Genomic DNA, 26,551 nt, shown 5'->3' on the forward strand with positions numbered 1-26,551 from the left:
ATTAGACGAAACAAGAAGTTAGGCTATGACACGGTAAATAAAGATGTCACGTGGTGCTGATGGACACATTATAACAAATTACATGTTTAAGATGATACACATACGACTTTTGTAGTGATGATTTTAATCGTGTAGCGACATAACCTTGTTCCAGAAACAAATTGCAAGACGTCTAACACGGTAAAAATCTCATGTAGCTCTGAAATAAGTTATGAATCGTTATACGAAAACTCCATACGCAGGTGCTAAAGGAATGTTACCATAGATGAAGGAAGTTGACAATATGTAATGGGAATTCATCGCCTTTGTCGTATAGTTTAATCTTGAGTTTTCTTGTTCCGCAGATCTATAAGAGTAAGTCAAGATATGAAGACTGACTTAATAATTTCTGTAGTGTCCTTAATCGACAGATTTAAGGGTTAGATGCGATTCATAAAATCCCAGAATCTATGATATTTTAAGACAACACGTCATCTATATAGCCTAAACTGAGATTGGCTTAACGATGTTTCTTCGTTTTGATAACATCAACAATGAAATCAGCCTCATAATAGTAATGGAATAGGTCATCGAGTAGCTGAGCACTACTTGGTTTCTTTCGATTGCATACCGACCGTTGAGAGCATAACTACCACATTGGACAAATACTGTGTCGATCACATATTCCAAGATTTTGACAACATCTTTCAAGCTTCAATGATAAGGAATCATTTTTTACAAAGTATGGAGAATCTTCACCAAGTACTACGTAACTGTATCTATGTGTTCCATCTTATTCAGAGTAACAACGATGTATAATGAATGTGGATCGAGATTCAAACTGTATATACGTTTAATAGTAGTATATGTATAAAACTTTTAAAAATTATACTTCTTGATGCTATAATGTTCCGATATTAATCCGGCATCGGCGGCTTCGAGAAAAATCAGATCATACTACGAGATTGATAAAAAATTTGGTTAGACTGAAAACCCTCTATGGAGTGTTCATATCACAACTCATATGTTATGCCAGAGCTTACCGAAACTGCGCAGACGTTTTGTTTCGCGCTAGAACTCTATCAAATAGGCTTCTGGAACAGGGTTATGTTGCTACAAAATTGAAGTCATCACAACAGAACTTTTATGGTCGTCATCATAAGTTCGTCGATCGATATGGTGTACCCATCTGCACCATTAAAACTGATTTATTCATTAGGTCATAGTTTTTTATTTCCTCGTTTGTCTACCCCGGACTTGACTTTATATGAGAAACTCGGCGGGTGTTTCTAGAAAAGCAGAGGACGCTTACCCTACCAATGAACCTGGTCCATGCTCCCAGTTTTTGGTGGAGTAGGAGTTGCTCATTTGCTTTTGTTACTATGTGTGGCAGTTGATAGTTTTGAAAATAGAAAATTTTGCAGTTCAACCTTTTTTTTCATTCTTTGAGGAGTGTGGTTGCACTATGGGTATCATGCATATACTATTCCCTATGCCTACCACCGATAATATCATTAATGGATATATTACGCTTAGCAGAAGAAAACGAGATTGTTTTTAACTTGTGTGTTTGTACAAGAACATACTTGTTTTTGTCATGTGTAGAATAAAATACTTTGGTAGTACTTCAACAACGTTGTATTGTTGACACTTATAGACCTGCAAAAAAAGTTAGGAGATAGGGGTCGTGCTTAAATTTAATTAATTAGAACATCATTTCATAGGCTCATGACCTTATCTTTATAAACGAACTATCAAATGTGATAAAGTTATCTTAAGGATATGAACAGAAAATGCTATTTTCAGAATTAAGCCTCTTGGATCGGATTATTTTCAGATTTTGTTTAAATATCATTCAAGACTCAAAAGTCGTATTGTTGACATCACAGTTCGGTTAACTGACCGATATGAAGTTTCTATCTTACAGATGAGTCGAGATAATTTGAATAAATGGAGGATATGATTACTTGCAGGATATATGTCCTGTCTTTCATTTCTTTACAATCGCATGATATTTATATATTCCGAACTCATGACAGGATTCAACCATACACAGTGATAGGTTTTTGTAGTTAATATGCATAATTATAAAGTCAATGTTCTGTTACAATCCACAATTTAAAGCTAGAACAAATACAGACCCTTCCAAACCGACATTGGGTAGAAAAAATAAATAATTCATTTACAGATTTGGACAATTTGGACAATAATTTAGCTCTAAACAACGATGACTTCAAATTTTATACTAAAGATTTTCATACTGTAGAACTCTCTTTAAATAAAGTAAATATTGGCAAAAAAAGACTTTCCATTTCTTGATCTTAGATTTATCGATAGTGGGAAACTAAATTTTACGATAAAAAGGATGCTTTTTTTCATTCCCTATTGTCAACAGAAGGCAACGTCCCCATATCAACATCACATGGTATTTACATATCACCATTGATTTGATTTGCTCGTATATGTAACAATGTTCTAGATTTTAACGAAAGGAATCTTTATGTAACCTAGAAACGACTACATTAATGTTTCCGATATCAAAAGCTCGCAAAAAAAAATTCACAACATTTGTAACGATACAAGGAACTTATTCTTAAATATAGATGTATTTTTAAAGGATTATTACGTTCGTGTACTTCTCACCTTTTGTTTTACAGTAATATTTTACACAAAGCTAGGAAAGCTCGATACTCACCCAATAAGCCGTTGAATAGGCTAATTCGTAAGGAACATAGTTATGATATTGTTGTCAAATTGTTAAGGATAGCAAATTTAATATTATCATTGATTCGCTCATAGGATATTTACAAAGAAAATAAAACACTATATTTTAAAAGAGCTCAGTAGTCAGTGTTTACTTAAGTTTTTTTTCGAGGAGATGACGGTAGTTGTGTGGAATTTTTTTTATTTTTGTTAATTTTGTTTAATGTTGGAATAAATATACTGAATGACGCCATCCAACCTTTAAAACGTAAACAGTAATAAATCCTATATGAAAATAATGTATATACTTAGTGGAATAATCAGTAATATGTTGTGTATTATATCTATTGATTTAAAGAGCAAAAACACAATTAACTTCATTGCGTATTCGTGTAACTAATATTATAGATTTCATTGTTGACAATCGATCAACACACATTACAAATCAATAATGTGTATGGTGTTACACATTCTGTGATTGATCTAATGGTACTTTACCTACAGGTAATATTGTACTCTTTAATTTGTTCTGTATTGATATGTACCAGGAAGGGTATTTAAAATTGGTAACGTATACTTCCACTATACCAGAGGAAACTAATCCTTACTTACCCTACAGTTGTACTCATAAAGTAAGCGTCCTCTGCTATTTTCGGGAAAACACGCCGATAAGTTCACTAATGTAAATATCATGTCCGGAGTAGACAAAACTAGAAAGGAAAACTAATACACGGTAAACAAAGCAGTACTCGAATTACAAATGGACATATTATAACGATGCACGTGTTTATGATGATGACCATAAAACTTTTGTAGTGATGATTTTAATCGTGTAGCCTCATAACCCTGTTCCAGAAGACAAATGGTTAGAAGTCTGCCATGGTATACTTGTCATGTAGTTTCAGCAAGCTCTGAAATAACTTCATACGCAGGTGCTAAAATAATGTTGCCATAGATGAAGGCAGTTAACAATATGTAATGAACTTCCACCGCTTTTCTAGAAACACCCGCCGAGTAGTTCACCAAATGTCACATCGGATTACACGAATAAGAAGTTATACTATGACACAGTAAACAAAGAAGTCAAGGTGCAGATGGACATACAACGATTTGCGTGTTTATGATGACGAACATAAAACTGTTTAGTGATGATTTTAATCGTGTAGCGACATAAAACCTTTGCCAGAGACCTAATTGAAAGAGGTCTAGCACGGTAAAAAAAAGTTATGAAGCTCTGAAATAACTTATGAATCGTTATACAAAAACTCAGGTGATAACAAATGTAACCATAGATGAAGGTTGTTGACAATGTGTAATGGTAAGTCATCGCTAGTGTGATATAGTTTAATTTTGAGTTTTCTTTTAGCCATTTTCTCTAAGAGTAAGTCAAGATATGAGGGCTGTATAAATAGTTTCTGAAGTATCCTTTACCCCATGATACAAGGGGTAGATGCGATTTATAAAATTCCAGACACTTGGGTAGTTATAAGGTACCTTATTTAGATCTATATTGCCTGAACTGAGATTGGCTAAACCATGTCTGTTCTTTTTGATACGATCAACTGTGAATGAGGTCAGCTTCATAATAGTGATGGAATATGTTATCAAGTAGCGGGGTTCTTCTTGGTCTCTTTCGTTTGCAAACCGACTGTTGGAAACACATCTACCACATTGGACAAATTCCAACATTTTGACGACATCTTTCAGCTCTTAATTGATACGGAATCGATTTTTACAAAGTATGGAGAATTATCAACAAGTATTTCGTATTTGTATCTAGCTGTTCGATCTTATTTAGAATAACAACGATGTTTTATGGGTATCCGTCGGGATTATAGTATATTTATACAGAGTTGAAAAATCATACATCTTGGTGATTATATTCCAATACTAATCCGGCATTGGGGGTTTCGAGAAAATATTGATTATAGTACGAGAGAAACAAAAGGGTTCTAATTAGACTGAAGACCCTCTCTGACAGGTGTAAGTGCGGCAGTTAATAGTTAATAGAAAGAAGAACATTATTCAGATAAAATTATGTGGTTGCAGTATAGGTCCTATACAGATTTTATTACCTATGTCAACCTTCAAATACTTTCAAAACGTTTTCCGTTCCTCGTTTGTCTACCCAGGATTTGGCTTTTTATAAGCAACTCGGCGGGTGTTTCTAGAAAAGCAGAGGATGCTTATCCTACCGGTGCACCTGGTCTTTGCTCCCAGTTTTAGTGGAGTCCCAGCTCATTTGCTTTTGTTACTTTGTATGTATGTATGAGTTTAGTTACTTCATGTTTTTTATTGTGTATGATTATTTTCCATGTATGGTCTTTATCCCTGGATTACATTCTTTTGATTACCGCTATAACTTGGTTCCCTTGATTTTTCGTTCAATAATAACATTATTGGATATAATACGTCTTGAAGATAAAAACAATGTTATCTGGACTTTTTCTGCTGTTACAAAAAATAGCCTTTGTCATGTGTAGAATACAATGTGTTTGATCCAATGCACTTCGAAAATTTGTGTATCTTTGACGTTTATAGACCTACAAAATTGTGCTGAGGAAGGATGCGTGTTTTTTTTAATTGCTAAATGAATTTATCTCATAGACTAATGAACATATAATTGTAAAACTAACTATCAAATGGGATAAGCGAATCTTAAGGATAGGAACAGAAGAAATTATTTTTAGAGTTAACTATAAGCTATTAGGATAGAATTATTTTCAACTTTCGTTGCTATCATCACTCAGGACTCAAGAAGTCTTATGGTTAACATCCCAGTTTGGTTGACTCACCGATATGAACTACAATGTAATTGCTGAATGTAAGCTACCAAACTTCCCCAAAAGTAAGAAACAGTTGTTTCTGGTTAGAATTAATATATTGAATGACCCAACACATCCTTTAATACGCATATAGAAAAAATTCAGGTATAATTTCTTTGTTGATATGTGTTGAAATAAACAGTAATATGTTGTGAATTATAACCATTCATTCAAAACATTTAAAGCACCAAAACATAGCTGATTTAAATCCTACTGCGTGTTCATACAGCTAGTTAAAAGTTTTCATTGTTGGAAATCGACCAATCCGCCATTACTAAAATTGATCTCATATTACGGTCAATTATTTGTATGTTCAGTCAATCGTATTATATCTACAGGTAATCGTGTACGCTTTCATTTGTGTTGTTTTGGAATTTTACCTAGACGTTTGTTTGAATTTGACTACGACTAGTTAAAAGTCATGTGTATTTTGAATTGACTTAATTGGAATAATGCTTTCATCGTGGTTTTCAGCGACTGGAAAATAATATCATGTTTTGGATTTTTGTTTATGACATTTGTTTTAATTCCTTTGTCGAATGATCTGACGGTAAGCGTTTCATCTTAGACTTCTGATTAAATACCGTATATGTGTTTTTTTGCGTGTAGATCATATTGGCGATAGGAGAAAGACTGGCAAAGATGAATAACTCTCTTTCTACTTCAAAATATTTGGCATGATTTAATTCTAGCGTTCCAACTTTGATCGCGAAAATAGCGAAAATTTAATCACCGCGAAAATAATCACTTAATAAAAGATTCATTAAAATGTGAAATGTTGTTTTGGCAAAACGGCTACATGAAGCGGAAAGACGAAATCTTGCAAGACGGTACAAAGCACCGAGAAGTAAATTGGCTAAGGTAGGCTGGTAACAGCGATATTGAAAATTCCTCTGTCCATTACTGAGTGAACAAGGAGCCCGATCCTAACATAGGCCACATGTAAATAAGTCACCCTGGTAACAGAAGACGAAAAATTCTGACTGGTACCAGTCATGAACAGGCCGCTCTGTAACAGATAAAGCCTTATTTAAGCCCAACTTAAGCTGTGGTACCACAGAAAGGTATAACATAATATAACCCAACACGGAATTATAGGGTCATGACCCCCTCTCATCTTGCCAAAAATGGTCACGTCCTAACGTGTCCATCCCCAAGTAGTGTTGTGTACTTCCTAAATTTGTCTTTGAAACAATCGCGATTTTTTTTTGGTGAAAATATACCAATTCGGAGACCGTCATTGGACTGTGTGTTATGATACGCTTTCGCGCATGTTCAATCTATGTACTGTCGGATCATGTTTACATGTGTTAAACGAGTATTGTTCGTTCATTATTTGCTTAGACGATATCCACCATTTTTCATTTTTCTGAGGTGCAAAAATGTCTAGACATGAAAGTAGTAGAACGTGTCGAAATAAGCTTTTCCGCTTCTATGTGTAAACATCTACTCCCGAAGTCAGTACCCCTCACCCTTTTTATGTGTAAAATGGCATGACTGGTAAACCCTTTCCCTCTATTACATAATTTATTATGACCTTTTAACTTGGTGGAGCAGAACTTACAGAATTTTTCATGGGTGTTCTACCCAGCTCCCCCGTTCCCTCCCAACCTACCCCATTAAAAACAAAATAAAACAAGCGACTAGATCATCAATCACAAATAAACAGGAAATGACGTTTTCTCACATTAAGATGTAGTAGCAAGAAAAATGTACAGTTCGGATGAAGTGTGAATGAAGGCTAAACTTTCTATTATGCAAAAACGTTCAGTCGAATGTCCGTCTGTCTGTCCGTTAGTCTCCTGGCATTTTCCATTTGATAAAAAGCACAAAAATACACGATTTTGAGCTAGACAAAAACATATTTTTCGTGCAGGAGACCACTTGAATAACCTACTTGAAAGCATTATTATGGCATAATAATAGGACAAAATATTTGAAAGTCCCCTTCCGACTTTTCTTGACTAGCTAACAAGTCCTAGTTTGGCCAACGGGGGTTGATCACATATCTCTATATATTATATATTACGGAGTGAATTTTTTTTAAATGACTGAGCCATTTTTTCAATGTACAAAAAAGGCCACACTAAAGGGCATTTTTGTTTTTTGTTTTTTTTTTACCAAAACTGAATTGTAGATCTGAGATGATATATAATGTCTAGTTTCTGAAGAAAAACAAAAAAAAAACGGACAAGAGCTGAATCAGCGGCTCATCCATTTACATTTAATATTGTTTCCTGTTCAACATGTACATATAGGATCAGATGTACTAGGTGAAAATCATTGAAACTTTCAATTCGTGATTTTGACAAAACCAAGTTTGTATTCTACTAGTATTACATGTACCAATTTGTTATGCTTTTCATGTTGTTATACTATTAGAATAAATGTGAAATTGTTGTAAGATGTTATAAATGGGACAACATTTAAATACTTCTTTCTTGTAAGTAGTGCTACCTATCAAAGTATTTTACATTCTTCGTTAAAATATCTATTACCTTTAAAAAAGCAAAAATATAATAAATGTTATTCAAATACAAGAATCGATTTAATTTCAGTACTTGTTCACTTATATCATGTACATGCATTCATTTTATTCCCAGTCATTGAGGATGTTAAACAATATGCATATTTAATCACTCTTAAATACATCAATTAACCATGTCCATATACTGACAAAACTGGGGCAGAAAAATACAACTTATTTTTTTTTCTTGTAATACTTAATTTAACTTTATATGTAGGTTTGTTTCATGATCATACTGATTACAATTATGGCGAATGGTAAAATCAAGGCAACCTGGAATTGATGATGACAAAAAAACATATTTCTTTTACACCCACAAGACCAAGAAACAAGACAACAAGAAAAAATAAAAACATCTTGCATTATTTCACTGGATGAATTTGGCAAAATTAAGAGCTTCTAGTGAGTAAATCTCGCTTCCCCAAAAATGAATTCGTCTCCAAGTCTATAAACAGGAAGTAGTTCTTCGACAGGTAAGTGGAGTATAAGACCAATAGATGAGACTGTATAACAAATATTAAATGCCTGTGTTTTCTGGGAAAAATGTTAACAAAGTTCTGGTAACGGACGGACATAGCTGAAACAGTATACCCCCATTCTTAGAGGCGGGGGTAAAATGATTTTTTATTGCATCTTCCAAAAGCATAACGAGACCATAATCTTATTATTTATATACCTGAAAATTTCTCATGTCCTACACTATCCGTTGTTGCCTGTTTGGATATTTCGATAAGGCTTGATAGACATACAGCTAGAAGCAAAAATCCATTTGCATGTTGTTTATGACTCTATCAATGTTTATAGGATTCGGATTGATAGAGTAATACACAAAAACATTGATTTAATACACAAATACCGATATTAGCTTTATTTATTTCAAAAATTGCTGCACTTGGTACATCCTTCTGCATCAGTTGTTGGTTTCTAACACATACCATGTACACTGTATTCTGATTTCCTAATACATCAACATAGCTCATCAACTTATTTGGTGTGCATATAGACGATATTTTGTTGAATGTGTTTTGCCTGTAATGTACATGTATATGTAATTGTACATTTTGCATTTAATGTCCATGATTGGAATGTGATGATGATCAAAGAGGTTGGATTCAGAGAATCACCTCAAGGTGTTGATTTTACGGCAGGGGCAAAATATACTATTTTCACCCCCCTCCCCAGCTCCTTGCATTTGCCTATGTACATTTACAAACCACAGTAAGACAGATCAATAGTGGAACATCAACCTGAAGCTAAAATAGAATGAAAACACTCCAAACGTCTATATTGTCTTAGTTACGAACCAATTAAAAGCAGGAGAAAATGATTTTCTGTGTGTGTGTGTGTTATTTTACCCTGTCTATTCTTTGTCCCTGAATTACATTCTTTTAATTTCCACCAGAACCATGGTTTCCTTGATTACTCTTTCTGTCCAGTTCTCTTATAAATCACATATACATTCTCATTCCTTTCTGAGAGCAATACAGTACTGTCTATTGATTATATATTAATATTATTTTACTATTTGTTCGTTTTCATCTTTGATCTTATGTGGTAAATATGAAGTTGTCGTGTGACAAAACTACGTATCATGCCTATTTGTTAACGCCCCGTGCAGGTCCGGGTGTTAAAAGAATAGGCCTGTAGCAGCGCTAAGCTTGTCGTAAAAGGCGACTAAATAGTGCTCAGAACCCTAGCCGGGGGCTAGGGCGCTTTGCCTACAGAGAAACTGGGATGTGTGCCCCAGGTGATTGAATGGGGTACCCTTGGCGTGTTACATGCTGGGGTTGTCAGGCTATGATACGGAAACCCTGACTGAAAACCATAGTGGTGCACCGTGTTGGGAAAGATGCCACGTTCCTCGCACTTTAAAGAACCCTACTGTGGTATTTCCCAGGAGTAGGAACCATAGGCTCCGTCACAGGAGGCTAAATTGTCCGACCCTACCCACCTCTCTCTATTTCCAGTGGCAATCAAAATTTGTCGACCCCATTGCCCTTGTGTCCCATCCCTTTTTCTTTCATCATTTCATGTTCATTTTATCATCAATTTCATATTCATCGTCTGAATATAGCTGCAATATAGCTGCTCGGACGTTAAACCCCAACAAACAAACAAAAACAAACCTATTTGTTAACTATTTGGCTTAATATATATTCGAGTCTTGCCTTTTTAAATACCATGTGTATGTCATTAAATCATGAATTTTTTTCTATGAACATACTCCTACGAAAATATTTTCATAAAGATTAAACAGTTCAAAGTATGGCATTATTTCTCCTATTGTCATCGTATTATTACATGGTTCATTTCTAGAGATCTCAGAAGTATTCGCTTTACTGTATAGGTTGTATTTGGTGCTTTTGTTCAGTTTTACCATATCTGTTCGTTCTGTATTATTATCTATTTTGTAAGATATAATATATATATTTGCCTGTGTCTGTTTATTTAAGGATATCAGAAGAACAAAGATAAGGCTTAACGGTAGCAAATATTGCAAAATGATTGATGATTCGTATTCCATGGTTGTGTAGAGTTGTGTTAGGTTAAAACCTCAGTAAAAATATATATGAAATATAAAAAACTTTATCGTACTTCAGCTGACAGGTTTTTTTAAATTGATATTTTGGGTTATTTTAACAAACTATTTAAAGAAAAACTAACTGAATATTTAATCAAATTCACTCTGAAAGGATTACTTTATGATATCTAACATAAATAGTTTATGTAGTAGAAGAGTTACCGGGCTTGTATTTTTACCAAACTAACAAAAAGAGGGCAATTTTCAGCTATTTACCTATATTAAAACCTTAAATTTGCAAAACAAAAGAAATAAAAATTTTCATACAAGACTGATATCATGTTTATTATTCTAATACAAATCTAATAACAAAGTTTCAAAAAGTTTCAACGAGTTGTTTTTTAATGTGAAATGATATAGAGGTAAAACATTGGAAAAGTTTTTTCTCGATCAAATTAACGGCTAAAATAATGTAAATATTCAATATGGTTTCTAAATATCAAATTACAATGACTCATATTCAAGAATATACCGAGCACAGCATGATGCGGAATAAATGTAACACAAATTTTAGTTTTCTACATGAAGGGACAAATATATATATGATATTATACATGCTGAGTAGAGACATATGCTGAACACATGTGAGCTAAAGGTTTGAAATCTTACAAAGAATTATGAAAAAAGTGAACCAGTTAATCGTTAATTATGGGTGAAGCGACTTATAAACAGAAGCGAAACGATTAAGCACATACGACACAATGCTGAAGACATAATCGCGTCTAAGCGAGGCAAAAATAAACTATTTACAATTTCTTTTATTTTTCAGTTCTGGAATGACTTTTTTGCATTCAACATTATACAGGCTATTTACGCATAATGCAGGTTTTTTTTACGGTTATTGGTTGTATTATAAGCTGCTTGACGTTAGCACAAGGTATATGTTTTCGTTACAATTTTCAGTTATGAAGTCAAATATACGTATTTCTCGTTTATCTATCCATTTAAATTCAATATGTTTGTTCAACGCATTTCAGTTTATATGCCCTTTTAGCAGTTACATCTAAACTGGATTTATAGTAAAATATTTATGAAGATACATTTCATATGAATAGGTTTACATTGTTAATAAATAAAAAAAGAAAGAGTTGAAAGTCTTGATTTTGGGTTTTACTATGTAGTAAAGCATGAAAAAAGTATACAAACCGTGAGTTGAAAAAAAATGCTGAAAGTGAAAAAGTGGTATACTTCTGCCCAAATTTCACCAAACAGATAGTTAAATCACACATATCTCTACGATTGAAGTGGTTTTACAGTCTAACGCAATAATGAGGGAATGTTTTTTCCAAATCGTGTCTTCAAAATCTATCTAAAGCACAGTTTGAATTTTCCATGAATATTCTTTTTCTTTTAATATATTTCAAGAACTATCGGAACATAGCGTGACACTCTCTTCACTATAGACACCTTTACACCGCATTAGTCTTTTATTAGATATTGTAATCAGTAGATAGAGATAAAATAGTGTTTTGTAACAGAAAAAAATATCATATTGTGTCCAATTCATTATAGTCGATTCTTCTTCTGTTCTAGAACTTCAAAACTGTTAAATTTAGTTGCTATGAACAAATCTGATTTTATAATGTATCGGATTTATAATTGTGTTTTTTTTATGTTTCAGGAAGTTTGCAATGGGTAATCTCAGAAAAAGTGACTCACTATGGACAGACTGTAACCCTACGATGTTTATCAAATTCATGCAACATAGAGAATTGCAAGTATCGAGCGGGATGGGATAGATATGACCCAGACCGCATGCTTACCTTTGCAGTTACCATGAATCAAACTGTACCTGCAACAAATAAATATTTTGGTCAGTTTGTCGAGGATGGGTTTACTCTAGAAATACGAAATTTATCAAAAAGAGATATAAACATCAGTTACGAATGTTCAGTTAGTTTTAACAAAAGTGAAGCAAAATATTTAACTGAACAAGATGTGTTTAAAGGTAATTCTTTTAATTTGTATTGTCAAATTTCTAAATCTAAGGAATAGTTAGAAGCCGATGAATCAATATTGCTTCATACTCTTTTGTCAGAAAGGAATCATTTCTTTTTTTAGCAATTATAACATATATAGTGGTTTAGTCCGCATTATATTTTATTTTAATCCCAACACACAGTGTTTTAATTGAAATCATCATATGAAACATCATTTTACATGCAAATACAGATATATGTATACTCAGAAGAGCATACATTGTGGCAGTGCATTATTAATAAAGTAAATATGTAGAGAAATTTTCATAGGCTAAGCCTTTATAAAGGCTATATTATATTTTTAAAGACTATATTCTTTTAATCAATTCGTCGAAAAAATTCTCCTTTATAGCTCAGGGATAGCCATCAATGATTCACAAAATATCACGATCATTGTGTACTGATATGATTATATTGAAAACACCTTTTGTTAAATGGGTTTCAAGATAATGATAATTTATCTTATATATATTTTTTCATCTATCGTCAAATTATATCCTTCCGATACAATAGAAATCTCATCGTCATCTTTATCAGTATCATATAAATATATAGTGCTAGTATTGACGATGCACCTTCTTCTTAGCACCCGCTCTAAACTTCCTTTTGTGGGCTTCGAAAATCAAAACAATTTCTATATTTAATGGTGGTCGAACAATAAACGAGTACTGATATCATACTGATCCTTGTTTCATGACTAGATAAAACATGTAATTTGTGTCCCGTATTTTTCAATTTATGAAATTAGTTTCTTTATGTTTTCCTCATTCTTTCTTTAAGAATTAACCGATTTTTTAATCCCATCTTTTTTAAATCTTGCATATCAATTGCATTAAAAATGAGGCATAACCGTAATGAAACATTCAAATAATTTCAGTGAATAACATAAGATAAATTTTGCCTGGACTTTGTGTATTAAATTTCAAGTCTTAATATCATATATTTATTTATTTATCCGTTGTTTACACATAAAGAACCTGTTGTTCTTTTTTTAATTTTAATAGAAATATCACACTTTATTGGAATTATTTTCTGTTTTGCGCCTTTAAGAACGAAATTACATTTATTACTTTAATTCATTTATTACTTTAATACATTTATATTCTTTATATAAATGTATATTTCCTTTGCATAAGCATATACAATGTACAAGTTTTGCAATCGCATGACGATGTCCTATGTATTTAGATGTATTCCTGTTGTTTCAGACATATACGAACATACATTGTGGCAGTGCATTATTGATTAAGTGAATATGTAGAGAAATGTTCATAGGCTAAGCCTTTAATTATATTATATTTTTAAAGACTCCCTCTTAGTCCAGGGATAGTCATCTATGATTCATTAAATATCACGATCACTGTGTACAGCTATGATCATATTGAAGACACCTCTTGTTAAATGGGTTTCAAGATAATGATATTTATATTTTTTCTTTTGTTCTTTTTTTTTATCGTCGATTTTTTTATGTATTGTCAAATAATTTCCTTCGGATAAAATAAAAAGCTCATCATCATCTTTATCAGTATCATATAAATATATAGTGCTAGTATTAACAATGCACTTTCTACTTATCGTGATAAAATACTAGATTTTGTAATGTGAGAGCGTGATCAATTCTAAAATTAATATAGTTCTATGTTTTTTGGTAAAATGCCAACGTCACGTAAAATACCAATACCGACGTCTGATCGAAAAGAAATTACAGTCTCGGTATTTCTTTTCTTTCTGAAATCGATTACGTGTAACGTAGTAATCATGGATAAACATGAGTTGCTTCAAAACTAGCGGAAAAAAATCAACCAATTCTCTGTTAGGACGCAGATTATTTACGACAGTCAGACATGCATAGTCTCAGAATTTGATGATCCTTGTAAAGACATTGACATTGAACAAATAAGGACACTTCAAGTATGGAAATATCAAGACCGTTGCCATTGCAACCGACCCTAATGATTTTAGTCAAAAATGCATTAACTCACACTATTTTTGGACATCTCCGTCATTTATTAGGAATTACGCATAGTGATACAAACATGTTTAAAGCAATATCTATTTTTTTCCAAATTAAAATGCAAAAACAACTTTTGACTTTTCATATGTTGTGCATTGTACCATAAAGTTAATGTAACGCACTTTTCATATTTTCATATAGTACTATTTTTAAAGATAAAAATGCAGTTATGTGGAGAAAATGTGCACCCCTTATTGCAGACCTCTTGCTGTAATGTTACAAATCACAATGTTTAACTAGAAAAAATAAGACCCTTCCTGACAACATTTTGTACAAAAATTTAAAATCAACTTTATGTATTTGGAAGATATTTTGGCTCTACACAACGATAACTTTAATATATATACTTAAGATATATATCCTGTGGAACTTTCTTTGAATAAAACAAATGTTGACAATAAGAATGTCCGTTTCATTATCTTAGAAGTCATATCGATAGTTGTAAACTTAATGCTAACATTTACGATAAAATAGATGATTTTTTTATTCCCCATTGTCATCTTTTCGTTTTTAGATGGTTACGTCCTTTGTCACCATTACATGTAGTTTACACATCATAATTGGTTAAATTTGCTCGTATTTGTAATAATGCTTCGGATTTTAACGAAAGGCATCTTTACATTATCGAAAAATAACTACATGAAAGTGTTTGAAATCAAAAGCTCGTAAAAAATATTCACAAAATGTGTCAACCGATACAAGAAACTCACTGTCAAATACAAAATACTTGCTTTTTACGTATAAACTGGTCTGCAGCCGGCATGTCAGTTTACTGCCAGTAGTCCGTAGTTTGTACATTTGTGAAATTGTATTCAGTTTCTTTATTTTCGTTCTAACAAGGCCTTTTTTAAATGATTTGTAGGTGTGTTTAATTGTGTAATATTTTTCCACATGAGTCAGGTTTTACAAGGGGAGTGGGGTGTTGTTATATTACGCCAAAGTACTTTAACTCCGTCACATGTATTGCGCCTGTCCCAAGTAAAGAATTTTTCGCATCTGTATGTCTTGCTTTATATAATTATTTGTTTATGTTACATGAGTATATAGGGGCAGGTCCTTCGCTATACTTGTGTAGAATTTATGTTTTTTGGGTCAGCTGTGGTATGAGGATTTCCTAGTTATTCATTAAATACAAATGGATTGCTTTGGGCTGAAATTTACACCTTGATAGGGTTTTGGTTTCTTTGACATATACACCACACTTATTTTTGTTATACCAATACCAGAAATAATCATGAGCTTTATCATTATCCAAACCAAAATCAACAGAAATGATTGAGGTGAAAAGATTTTCCCACTGAACCGCGAAAAAAAAAACAATTCCATTATTAATTGAAAGATCTGTCCTGAATAAGAATTTTACTATCAATGGTTTCCACATTTAATTTAATAAAGAGGTTCTTTAAAGAAAGAAATAAGAAAACGACTTTTTAGGAAAACACAAAGTACATACTTGTTTGTCCTGTTTACATATATCATATTGGTAATCCAACTATATTTTTATGATTACATACCTTTGGGCCATAATCAACATAAACGTACACGGTAACTACTCCGAAATCATGATTATAGTTTGAAATCAAATAACAGGTCAATGACAAAACAATCCTTTTAATAAACGGAACTGACGGATCCGTATTTCAGTGATGCTTTTTAAGTGAAATTTCTTTAATTCCAATTCATAACAATGGTTTTATTTTCGCAGGTGATAAGTTACACCTTTTCATCAAAGGGTTGATCAGATAAAGTGTGGCTAACAATTGCTTGTAAATATTTGCATATTTTTATCTTTCCAATTATGTGATCTTATGAAGAAAGCATAATATGAATACAAACGTTTTATGCGCTTTTTATACATTTATTTATTTTGTTGATATTTTAAAATATTATGGCATTAGAAGAGGTGTTTTCATTACATTTGAACACATCGACGATTTTCAGATTTCTCCAATATCGACTGTTTAATATTTTAACCGTTTGAAAGCACTTGACGAAACTAAAAACCCCGGTACTTACTATCTTGACTGAGGAAGCTTGTTATTCAACTCGTTACAATGTAAGATGTTACAAGTATTGACTTTGTTAAAAACAAGTAATGATATATAAAATTGCATTCTTGTCACTTTCAAATTTAATTTACTTTTAAATATTCCCTTTCATGATTCACAAATATAACCTTAGCGCTTCCTCAGTGTTTTATTGTTTGATACATTGAAATCATCTTATGGCCAACTGCTTGGCAAAGGTGATTGTTGAAAAAAATTCAATGCTCTTTGTAAGAAAAGTACTAAATACTCCACCCGTGTTTTGTTGTACTTTGTGTACTACAATATTTATAGATATGTATTTTCATAATATATTCACTCCGTATGATGTACACCAAGAAATGCTAACAAATGTAGTTGACTAAGTTGGCCACAAGAAATGGGCTATTGAACAAACAAATATGCATGTTTGGGAATTAGTTTTTTTTTTTACATATTTATAGGACCACATTAATGACATACACTCAGATGTATTTGAATATTATGTGATATGTTTTTAAACTTCACATTTTATTTCCCAACACCGCTGTAAAGGCAACAACATAAAATATCTCAAATAAACACACTTTCTATAGCAATGAAAGTATTTACATCAAATCGCTGCATATTTTCAAAGTTCATATAACATATGTAGCATGTACTTGAAATAATATTACAATCTGTTACTGTGAGTGTCTAGCCATATGTTATCATTAGGAAGAACCAGTATTAACTTTTAAAGCATACGTTCAATTATATTCCATTATTTTTTGTAGATACTATGAAAGACAATGACAAACAAGAAAGAAATCGTTTAAGTGAGAGACAAATGTGAGTTGATATAACTTCTGGTAAAAATAGTAGTGGTACAAAAACAAATTAATGTCCCAAAATTAAAACAAAACAAAAATCTAAAATTGTGTTTGTTTTTTAAACTAGGTACAGATGTGTTAGAAACATCGATATATTTTTGCTAAAGGATCAAAAAAGATATGAATAAAGGTTTTGAATTATGTAAATCAAAATATGATACAAAAGAATGCATTTTTCTCCACACCATTTTATTTCTTTTATCATTTGGTGTTTTCGAGATATATAGTGACCCCTGTCAAACAGCATTTGAAATTTAGACGTGATTCTGTTCAGACAGGTGTTTGGTTTACCAAATTTCAAAATACTTTTAGATTGATATAAGGGGATTTTAAAAGTGTGTACTGTACACAGATGTTCGGATTATAAAAAGTTTGGTTAAAGAGGTTGTCTGTAGTTTTATATTCCTACAATATTGTCGATACTTTCTAACGGGGTATAACATGTGTGGTTGTTTTCTGATTGGAGATAAAGTGTATGACTGATTCAAGCGACACAGGGAAAACGCATTTTAACAAAAGAATTCTGCTTTCAACTGTCTAATGCTAATGTCTTTTCTTTATAACTTACAAAAACATCATTTTCAAATTTAAAAGAAATATACTGTTACTTTTTCCGACCATTCGCTTAAAATTTTGCCCACGCGTGAACATATATCACAGCAAAGATTTAATAGAACGCCTTGAGGACAACATACATGCAACGTAAGTACAATGTGTACTGTTTTCAAATGTTTACAATATTTAACACATGCATTATCTATTAATGATTGACAGATACAGACTACTCGTTCATTTATATGTGTAAATGAGAAATAAAAAAGTTATGATAGATGTTAGAGCAGTGGAAAGAAATATTTATCAAAACGGAAAGGAGGATAACATTTTCTTATTTAGAATTCCAAAACCTCATTTTGTTTTTCATGACGATCGTTTTGTTTATTTGTCCGTAGGTAGGTAGCCCCAATCTCCTGCGTTGAGGGTATATACGATACTTTACAGCCGACCACATTAAGTGTTAAACCCCAACCCTCTATGGAAATTAGCACAGTTACCTGTGCACAGCTTTGCAGATTTGTTATAATTAGTGCTTATGGCCTTTGATTTTGTTTTTAACTTCCTGTATGTCAGAGCCATCAAATAAGGAAAAAACCTTCCCTGTATCAATTGGATCCGATGGAGCAGTGTAGCGAATAGAGTCGTCATATTCTGAGACGTTTATATAATATTGATTTGTTGTGACATGTATAACTGTATATTGAGAAGTAAAAAAAAAATATTGAAATCAAAAATCAAATTGCACTTGGATTGGATGTTAATGTTTACATATGCTCTCGAGCACTTCTGATCATATACTAGATTCATGATCTTTCCAATCGGTTGCCTTTTTCAAATTTCTTTTTCAGTCTTGGTATATTTTTTGGAGTATCGACAACCATAGTTATCATAGTTATGATAATTGTTCTACTGATCAGTAAACGAAACCGACGACTGTGTTTTAGCTCATCTCTGGGTAAGGAATGTCCATAGGAGTTTATGTCTCCCTTTTTGTCCATTTATTTTGTAAAAATAATATTTGTGTATGTCTATTTCTTATATGCCTTAATTACATTTCCTTTGACGATGTACTTGTGTAGTAGTGTAGATTAAACCACAATTGTTTGCTCATAAAACATTGCTGTTGAAATTCATCAAATAATAATAGTTTGAAATCTGTTTTGTCTTATTGGTATTTATTCACCAGTATTAATAAACTACGTCTATATATGTCTTTGGATGAAATGTGTATATTCGATTTAACAATTTGCACTGGACGAGATAATTTATCATTGGTTTACTTAACATTCATAATTGCTGTAAACACTTTTAGTTGTTACTTTTTCTGTACATTTAAAGACAAATCCCACCATGCAATTATGGCGTTAGGGATTTTGTAAAATTCTACAGGAATGTTCCTAAGTATAAAGACATCGAAATAGGCTACTGAAAATATAGGTCACAATGCTCAAAGTAAATATTTAGCTGCTCAAAAATTCGTCAATCGGAAATTTTTGTCATTTCAAGAATTTAATTTAGTCGTCTGTGATCTGGATAATATTTTTACGATAAATTCTTATCATACACCAGTAGATCGGACATTGTCTTTTTATCATTTCTAAAATCTAAAAACAAATTTTGATGTGTTTTATTTGTCTGAAAAGACTCGTCGACTTTCATGTAGAAGGAGAAATAAAAAAAAAACTAAACCGATAATGCCAACTGTGATGAATAAGGTATATTGCTTAAACAATAATAAAATAAGAAATAAGAATGTAAAAAGAATATATGGAATTAAAGGAGATAGAAGCAGATTTTGATCGAAAGGCGTTATGCACATATACCTCTTCTGTCAGGATGTTTGTGTTTCTTAGCTTTATTACTAGTACGCAAAAATCTTTTTTTTACATTTGAAATGTACTTGTGAATAACGATTTATAAGGACATGGTGTATGACGAGGATTCGCTGCCTTATTTATTTTTCTGTTTATGTTATTTTTCATCCTGGATAGGAATAAATCTATGGGATATTTTTTATCAATATTTTAGATACAAATATATATTTTTTAAAACTTACAAGTCTCATCAATATCAGATGGTCGTTCGGTGACCACTTAATGACAAATTTCCATTATGTTCTCGTCTCTAGAAGAAACACCTACTGCTTGGTCATTTCGTGGATGAGGTACATGTATGCGCTATGAATTATTTTAGTATTGTGTTGTGTCAGTTTGTTTGTTTGATAATAAAATACATTTTTCATCGACAGTAGGAATCCTTACAATAATGTATATTGCTTGTGTTTTAGTTCATCATGGGGATCTTGAATGACTTTACTAACTCATTGAAATTGTTCGTAAAGATCATTATCTCAATAGTTTTTTTACAAAAATAGACATTAATAGTAATATGCCAGGTAATGCCATACACAAACGTACTACCATTGACAAAGATGAAATCCTAAACAACTATGAGAGCTTCATGTCTTTTATCAACATCGACACAGTATTTGAGGATTTACCGTACTTGTAATGGATTCCAAACTTCATAAGAATCCATACAAAGAAAAGTGTATAGCTTCATCTTGCTCCACGAAGGAGATGTTAATTCCCATTGCAAAGATGCTGCCCACAGTGAAAACTGGACGGTAAGCTAATTGCAATACCATCTTCTCTCGTAGGAGAATTATTCATAGGTGCATACGTAAAAATTCTAAATATTTACTTGAAAACCTAAACTCCCGTACTTTGCTGATTTGAGAAACAAATCCACGTATTTTTCTAAACCATTTCAGAAGGGTCAAATGTGCTACACAGAAAAGCAGGTTTACAGCAGGCTTATTAAAAAGATGCTAAATTCTTTAATTTCACGTACATATATTGATGGTATACACCCCTTGAAACGTGTAACGTTCCTAATCCCGCGAAACACGATCCCAAGAAAAACGCACACGAAACACGATTAACAAATGATCGTGTCCGCCGAAAGTATTCATCTCATTAATTGGTATATTTCGAAATCTAACTTGCAAAACGAAACTAATAATTAACATCTTAGATGTAATTTTACATTAATGGGAATTACGCTTTAATAAATACATTCGACATACACAATATTTAAATGTCTATAAATGTTTTGATATAAAATCACGTTCATTTTTGTAATACATCGTACATTGCGAAACATTGTCATTAGTCTGGAAGTATGACAATGTTTGAAGTTCTTAAAATTGAAGATAAGTTCTAAACAAAATTTAGTCGATAAAGTTTATATCCATATAATCATATTGCTTTGGATATCAAATATGTAGAACTACTTTTGTGTGTAAAATGTCTATATTTTGTTGAATTTGGATCATTGTGATACAATCACTCTATTTTGAAATAATTTAGCTATTTTAACTAATGTCATACCATTTTATTAGTCTAAAAACATAATACTCCATTATTGATATGAATTATACATGGTACAATGTGAAATAATCATTTTCACTGACCTTGGAATAATAAAATAAAAAAAAATCATAAATTGTGGTAAAATATACTCAATTTTTATATTATGGAGTATTTTTGATTTATGCGATACCATCTAATTGCTCTGAATATGAAAAGAAAGTATTTTTGTAACAAAATATTTGTTTTGATTTATTGTATATGGATCATTTGGAACACATTTGTGAAAAGTACACTTTTTTTAAAAATAATTTAGCCATTTTAACTAATGCGATACCATCTTATTTGCCTAAAAATGAAAATATTGCATCGTTGATATGACAAAAAGGTACATTTTTATCATACATGGTGAATTGCAAAAACATTTTCACTGGTCTTGGGTTATGAAAACGTTGAAATTTCATAAATTTAAATATAAAATATACTCAATTTTTAGATATTTAAGTATCTTTGACTAATGCAATACCATCTTATTGCTCTGAATATGAAAAGAAAATAATTCTTATATAAAACATTTTAAAAAAATGTCCATATTTGTTGTATATGGCTCATTGGGAACACATTTTTATCCAAGGAGAATAAAACTACCCAAATTTTAAGTATTGTAAAAAGTGCTTTATTTTGAAATAATTTAGCTATTTTAACTAATGCAATAACATCTTTTTTGTCGAAAACAGAAAATATTGCATTGTTGATATGAAAGCAATTTTATTATACATGGCCCTTTGCGAAAACATTTTTACTGGTCTTGGAGAATGAAAATATTGAAAGTTCATTAAACTGGGGTAAACTATACTCCATTTTTAATTTCAAACGAGAAACACAAAGCTATTATACTTCGGGAACTTTTCCCCAGCCATTTCGGAAGGCCCTTCAAATTTTGGCAGTATTTCATTATATGTTCAAATAATGTACGATTGATTAAAACTAATTATTTCCTACATGTATTGATTCCGGAATTTTTTTTTTCAATGTAAAATGTAAAAGTGATTTCGGCAAAGAAAACGAAATTACAACGGTATTCCGTTAAATTGATCTACCATAGGAGCTATTTTTATTATCCAATTAGAATACAGAACCGTTTAACGATACACGAAGAACGAAGCACGAAGTGCGCACACGAAAAACACACGCACACGAAACCCACGATGAACAATACACGATCCCATGAAACACGAAGCACGCTAAAATGGGAATGTTACACGTTTCAGGAGTACCCCTACAACGAAATAGGTTGGAATTCCGTTCCTCCATACCCCAACCTCTTACTTCCGAGCGCTATATTGCATAACGCTCGTTCCGCCGTTCCTTGAAATCGGCAGAATAATAGTAAAATATCTTCCATTTAAAACGTTTAATACAGTTTCGTTACCATTAAACGGGAGAAGGTGACTAAACTAAAGCAAAACAATGACCTACCTAATGTGAAAATCCCGCAATCCTGGAAATCCTTTGTAAAAGCAGTTAAAATGAACTTCATATTTGGTTTTCAGCTTTTTTGAGTGTGTAATTCTGTTTGATAAAATTACGGATTTTACAATTTGCGAAACTAATATATCAAATTAACCAACGAATTGCCTTTACCAACTCTAAGTTCGTTTTGTCAAAAATATGTTGTATTCCGTAAAATTAGTGACCCAATTCAAAATTGTTGGTCATTTTGACAACTGTTTTCTTTACAAATGTTTTCAAGGTATTTAACCAATATTTTGGATTTTTATCGTTCGATTTCCGGTAGGTTAAACTTCTTTTATGTTATAAAAGACATAAAGTATTTTAAACAAATGTTTAACTAATTAATATTTGCGGTGGCTTTCAACATGTCATATGCTAGAGATTAAGATGGCATCAAGTCAGAAAATAGCTTGCCAAACAACCTGTAGCATTGCTGGAGTACTTTCTGGAGGTGTAACTAATGCGATGCAATCTTAATAGTCTAAAAAAGATAATGTTGCATTGTCGATATGAAAAATGCTCATTTTATTATACATAGTATATTGCAAAAGCATTTTCACTGGTCTGGGATTATGAAAATATTGAAATTTCATAAATTGGGGTAAAATATATTTTATTTTCAAACGACACACGAAAAGCTATAGTTGGAAAACTTTATTCTGACCATTTCGGAAGGCCCTCTTTATTTTGGCAGTATTTCATTATCAGTTAATTATATGTACAAATTTTTGAAATTAATTATTTTCTACATGTATTGATTCCTCAATTTTTTTTCAACGCAAAAAGAACACTAGTTTTGGCATAGAAAACGAAATTTCGACGATATTCCTTGATATCGATCTACCATAGGAGCTATTTTTATTATCCAATTAGAATACAGAACCGTTTCACGAAGAACGTTTAACGATACACGAAGAACGAACCACGAAGTGCGCACACAGAAGACACACGCACACCAATCCCACGCTGTACGTAACACGATCCCACGAAACACGCATACGAAGCAAACGATACACGCAAATGAAGCACACGAAGCACGCCTAAATGGAAATATCACACGTTTAAAGAGATGTATTGTTTTTTAACAACCCATCATTTTGTAAACGGATACCCTTGACATGTCCACTAGATCTTGAGATTAAAGAAGCTACAGAAACGGCTTGTAAAACGTTTTATGTTTACCTTTATCTCGAATTATACAATAGTGGTCATCTCAAACTATATAAGAAAAGTTTCTTAATTGTAAATTTTACGTACGTAACTGGGAGGGATCTACATATGGTGTTTATATTGCGCAGTTGATTCGCTACGCTACGCAACTACTAACTACTCTGATTTCCTTGAGCCCACAAAATATCAGCGTAACAAAAGATATCTAACCAAATTATTTTCAGATATCAGTCCTTTTGTTGAAAAATACAGAGTTTCTTCTGAAAAAATGAGTAACGATTGCTTTTGAAATTATTTTTCCACTAATTTACTTATTATGATATATTAGTATGCAAATGCTATTAAATCACCTGCTATTTCTTTACAAAACAATGAAAGAGAAAGGTTTGGTGCGCTGTCAACAAATAGATTTACCCAACCATTTCCTGTGAACTGAGTAAGGTTTGGTGCGCTGTCAAAAAATAGATTTACCCAACCATTTCCTGTGAACTGAGTAAGGTTTGGTGCGCTGTCAAAAAATAGATTTACCCAACCATTTCCTGTGAACTGAGTAATAAGTGGTGTAATACTTATTTCGCTAGATTTCAATTGTACTTTACTTTGAATATGGATCGCTTAGTGTTTCGGTATTTGTGTTGTTACCCTTATCTATAATATATTTTGAAGATCAAGAATGCTTTCAAGATAATGCGAAATCTGTATTTTTACATGTTTTAAATTGAAATAAAATTTTAGGAGGGAAATTACTGATATAAACGACACGACCTAATGCGAAAACGTAGTTATATGAAATGTCTCTTTAACAGGTATTACTGAAAAATACGCAACTTTCTGGATAATGTAATAAATACGTATTTTCAATATGAGCACATATGTTTCAACGCAATTCACAACAGATGTTCTTAACTCCCAAAGAAGACAGAAGAACATTTGTTGTTAATCCTTGAAACACGTGTATAGAATAAAGAATGCAGTATTTATATGATTGGTATACAGGTAACGTTATGGCATAAATTGACATTCGTGTATTTCGACTGAAGTCAATAGTATAATAGTCTTATTACTTATTTGATAAATGTATAAAATTCCCTAATCAGGTTGGATAATGTTTCATAACCCCCATTTACTGTCATGTTTCCTCAAATCTTGTATATCCATTATAGTTAATTAATGTTACGACCAATTCACTGCATTTTACTCAGAGGTTTATTAACGGGTAATATGAACTATCCAATCGCTCCAAGCCTGGTTATAGCGTTGAAGCACATCATTCAAATTCTTACAATCGAATGTCACTGATATAATTGTGTCATACCATTTTATCTATGTTTTCATTCGTTTTAACCCTCAATTTTATTCAAGTAATTACATTTTCATTTCTAGTTTATATGTTAGATACCATTGAGGTTGCATAGATAAAAGAACTCAATATAAACCATATTATAAATCAGAGAACTTACATTACATTTACAGTTAACATATATTGTTTTACTGAATTAAGTTTAATGACGACAATTTGTCTCATGTCAATTAAGAAATACTATTATTCTTTCGGAATCAAAGTAAAAAAAAGAGAGATTTATTCGAACGAGGAAGCGGAATATTAATGTGGGGACAGAGACAAAACACTATGAATAGCACAAATTCAAATAAAATGTATATACCATCAAGTAAACAATAAATTATTAACACAATTCCACAGAAACGGGGAGTATAATTTGATATATATAAATATATAAACATATGTTTTGAAAGAGAAAATTATGAAAGAAAATTGCCATAATTTTGCAAAAGTAATAGTACCGTATAAGAATTGAAAAAAATAGCAATGATAATAATCATTAATCAAGCTCATATCAAGGTAATCTAATTGGTTTCAACGAAAATTCAGCATGTTTACAAACAAGCTTATCTACAAAATTGTACACAATGACGTCCATATTTATGAAAATGATACAATGAACATGGATATGAATATTCCTGTTAATATATCGTATGATTGAATTTTTGTAAGGTAATTTTAGTTCAATGTAACAACTTGTTTTCATGTGTAGTCTAGTATATTATCTTCATATTGTCAACAGTTTAATTGTCCCAGCACTTTTGTTTTTACTTTATCTTGCGAGTCCATCTTGACTACTAGCTTTTTATATCAATACTATATAAATACTGACCAAGTCACACTTTAATTCCGGGAATTTATTTTAGATGATAGTGGAAGTACACAGATAAAAAGAACATCGGATTACGAATCAGGTAATATATTTTTCAATTCCAGCATTTTTACTTTTTTTTTCCTTTTTGTACAGTTAGGTTGGAACTGATCCAAGGGTTATAAGGGATTTTTTCGGTTTCTTTCGGGAACACAATGATGTCATAAAAGAAAAAAACAAAATAGATGTGTGACAATGATTAGAATGAGGAATATCATATCTG

The 26,551-nt window shown here is 31.8% G+C and overlaps 1 protein-coding gene across 26 annotated transcripts in view; it reads left to right on the forward strand.

Moving 5' to 3' along the window:
• Positions 1 to 26,551, forward strand: part of LOC148621360 (uncharacterized) — a 99,188-nt gene that overhangs the window by 27,494 nt on the left and 45,143 nt on the right. For 23 of the 26 annotated variants that reach the window (XM_088575582.1, XM_088575578.1, XM_088575585.1 and 20 more), the window contains exons 1-6: positions 5,852 to 6,057; positions 11,385 to 11,492; positions 12,237 to 12,563; positions 17,409 to 17,463; positions 18,908 to 19,014; positions 26,324 to 26,371. In XM_088575582.1, the coding sequence (XP_088431708.1) occupies positions 11,435 to 11,492; positions 12,237 to 12,563; positions 17,409 to 17,463; positions 18,908 to 19,014; positions 26,324 to 26,371 (595 nt within the window). In that variant the 5' untranslated portion in view covers positions 5,852 to 6,057; positions 11,385 to 11,434. The other 3 variants (XM_088575580.1, XM_088575581.1, XM_088575579.1) reach the window with 3 other exon arrangements.

The sequence above is a fragment of the Perna viridis genome, chromosome 3, assembly GCF_037379345.1.
Source record: "Perna viridis isolate PV_CMFRI_1.1 ecotype Kerala chromosome 3, ASM3737934v1, whole genome shotgun sequence".
In the NCBI taxonomy this organism is placed as follows: Eukaryota; Metazoa; Mollusca; class Bivalvia; order Mytilida; family Mytilidae; genus Perna; species Perna viridis.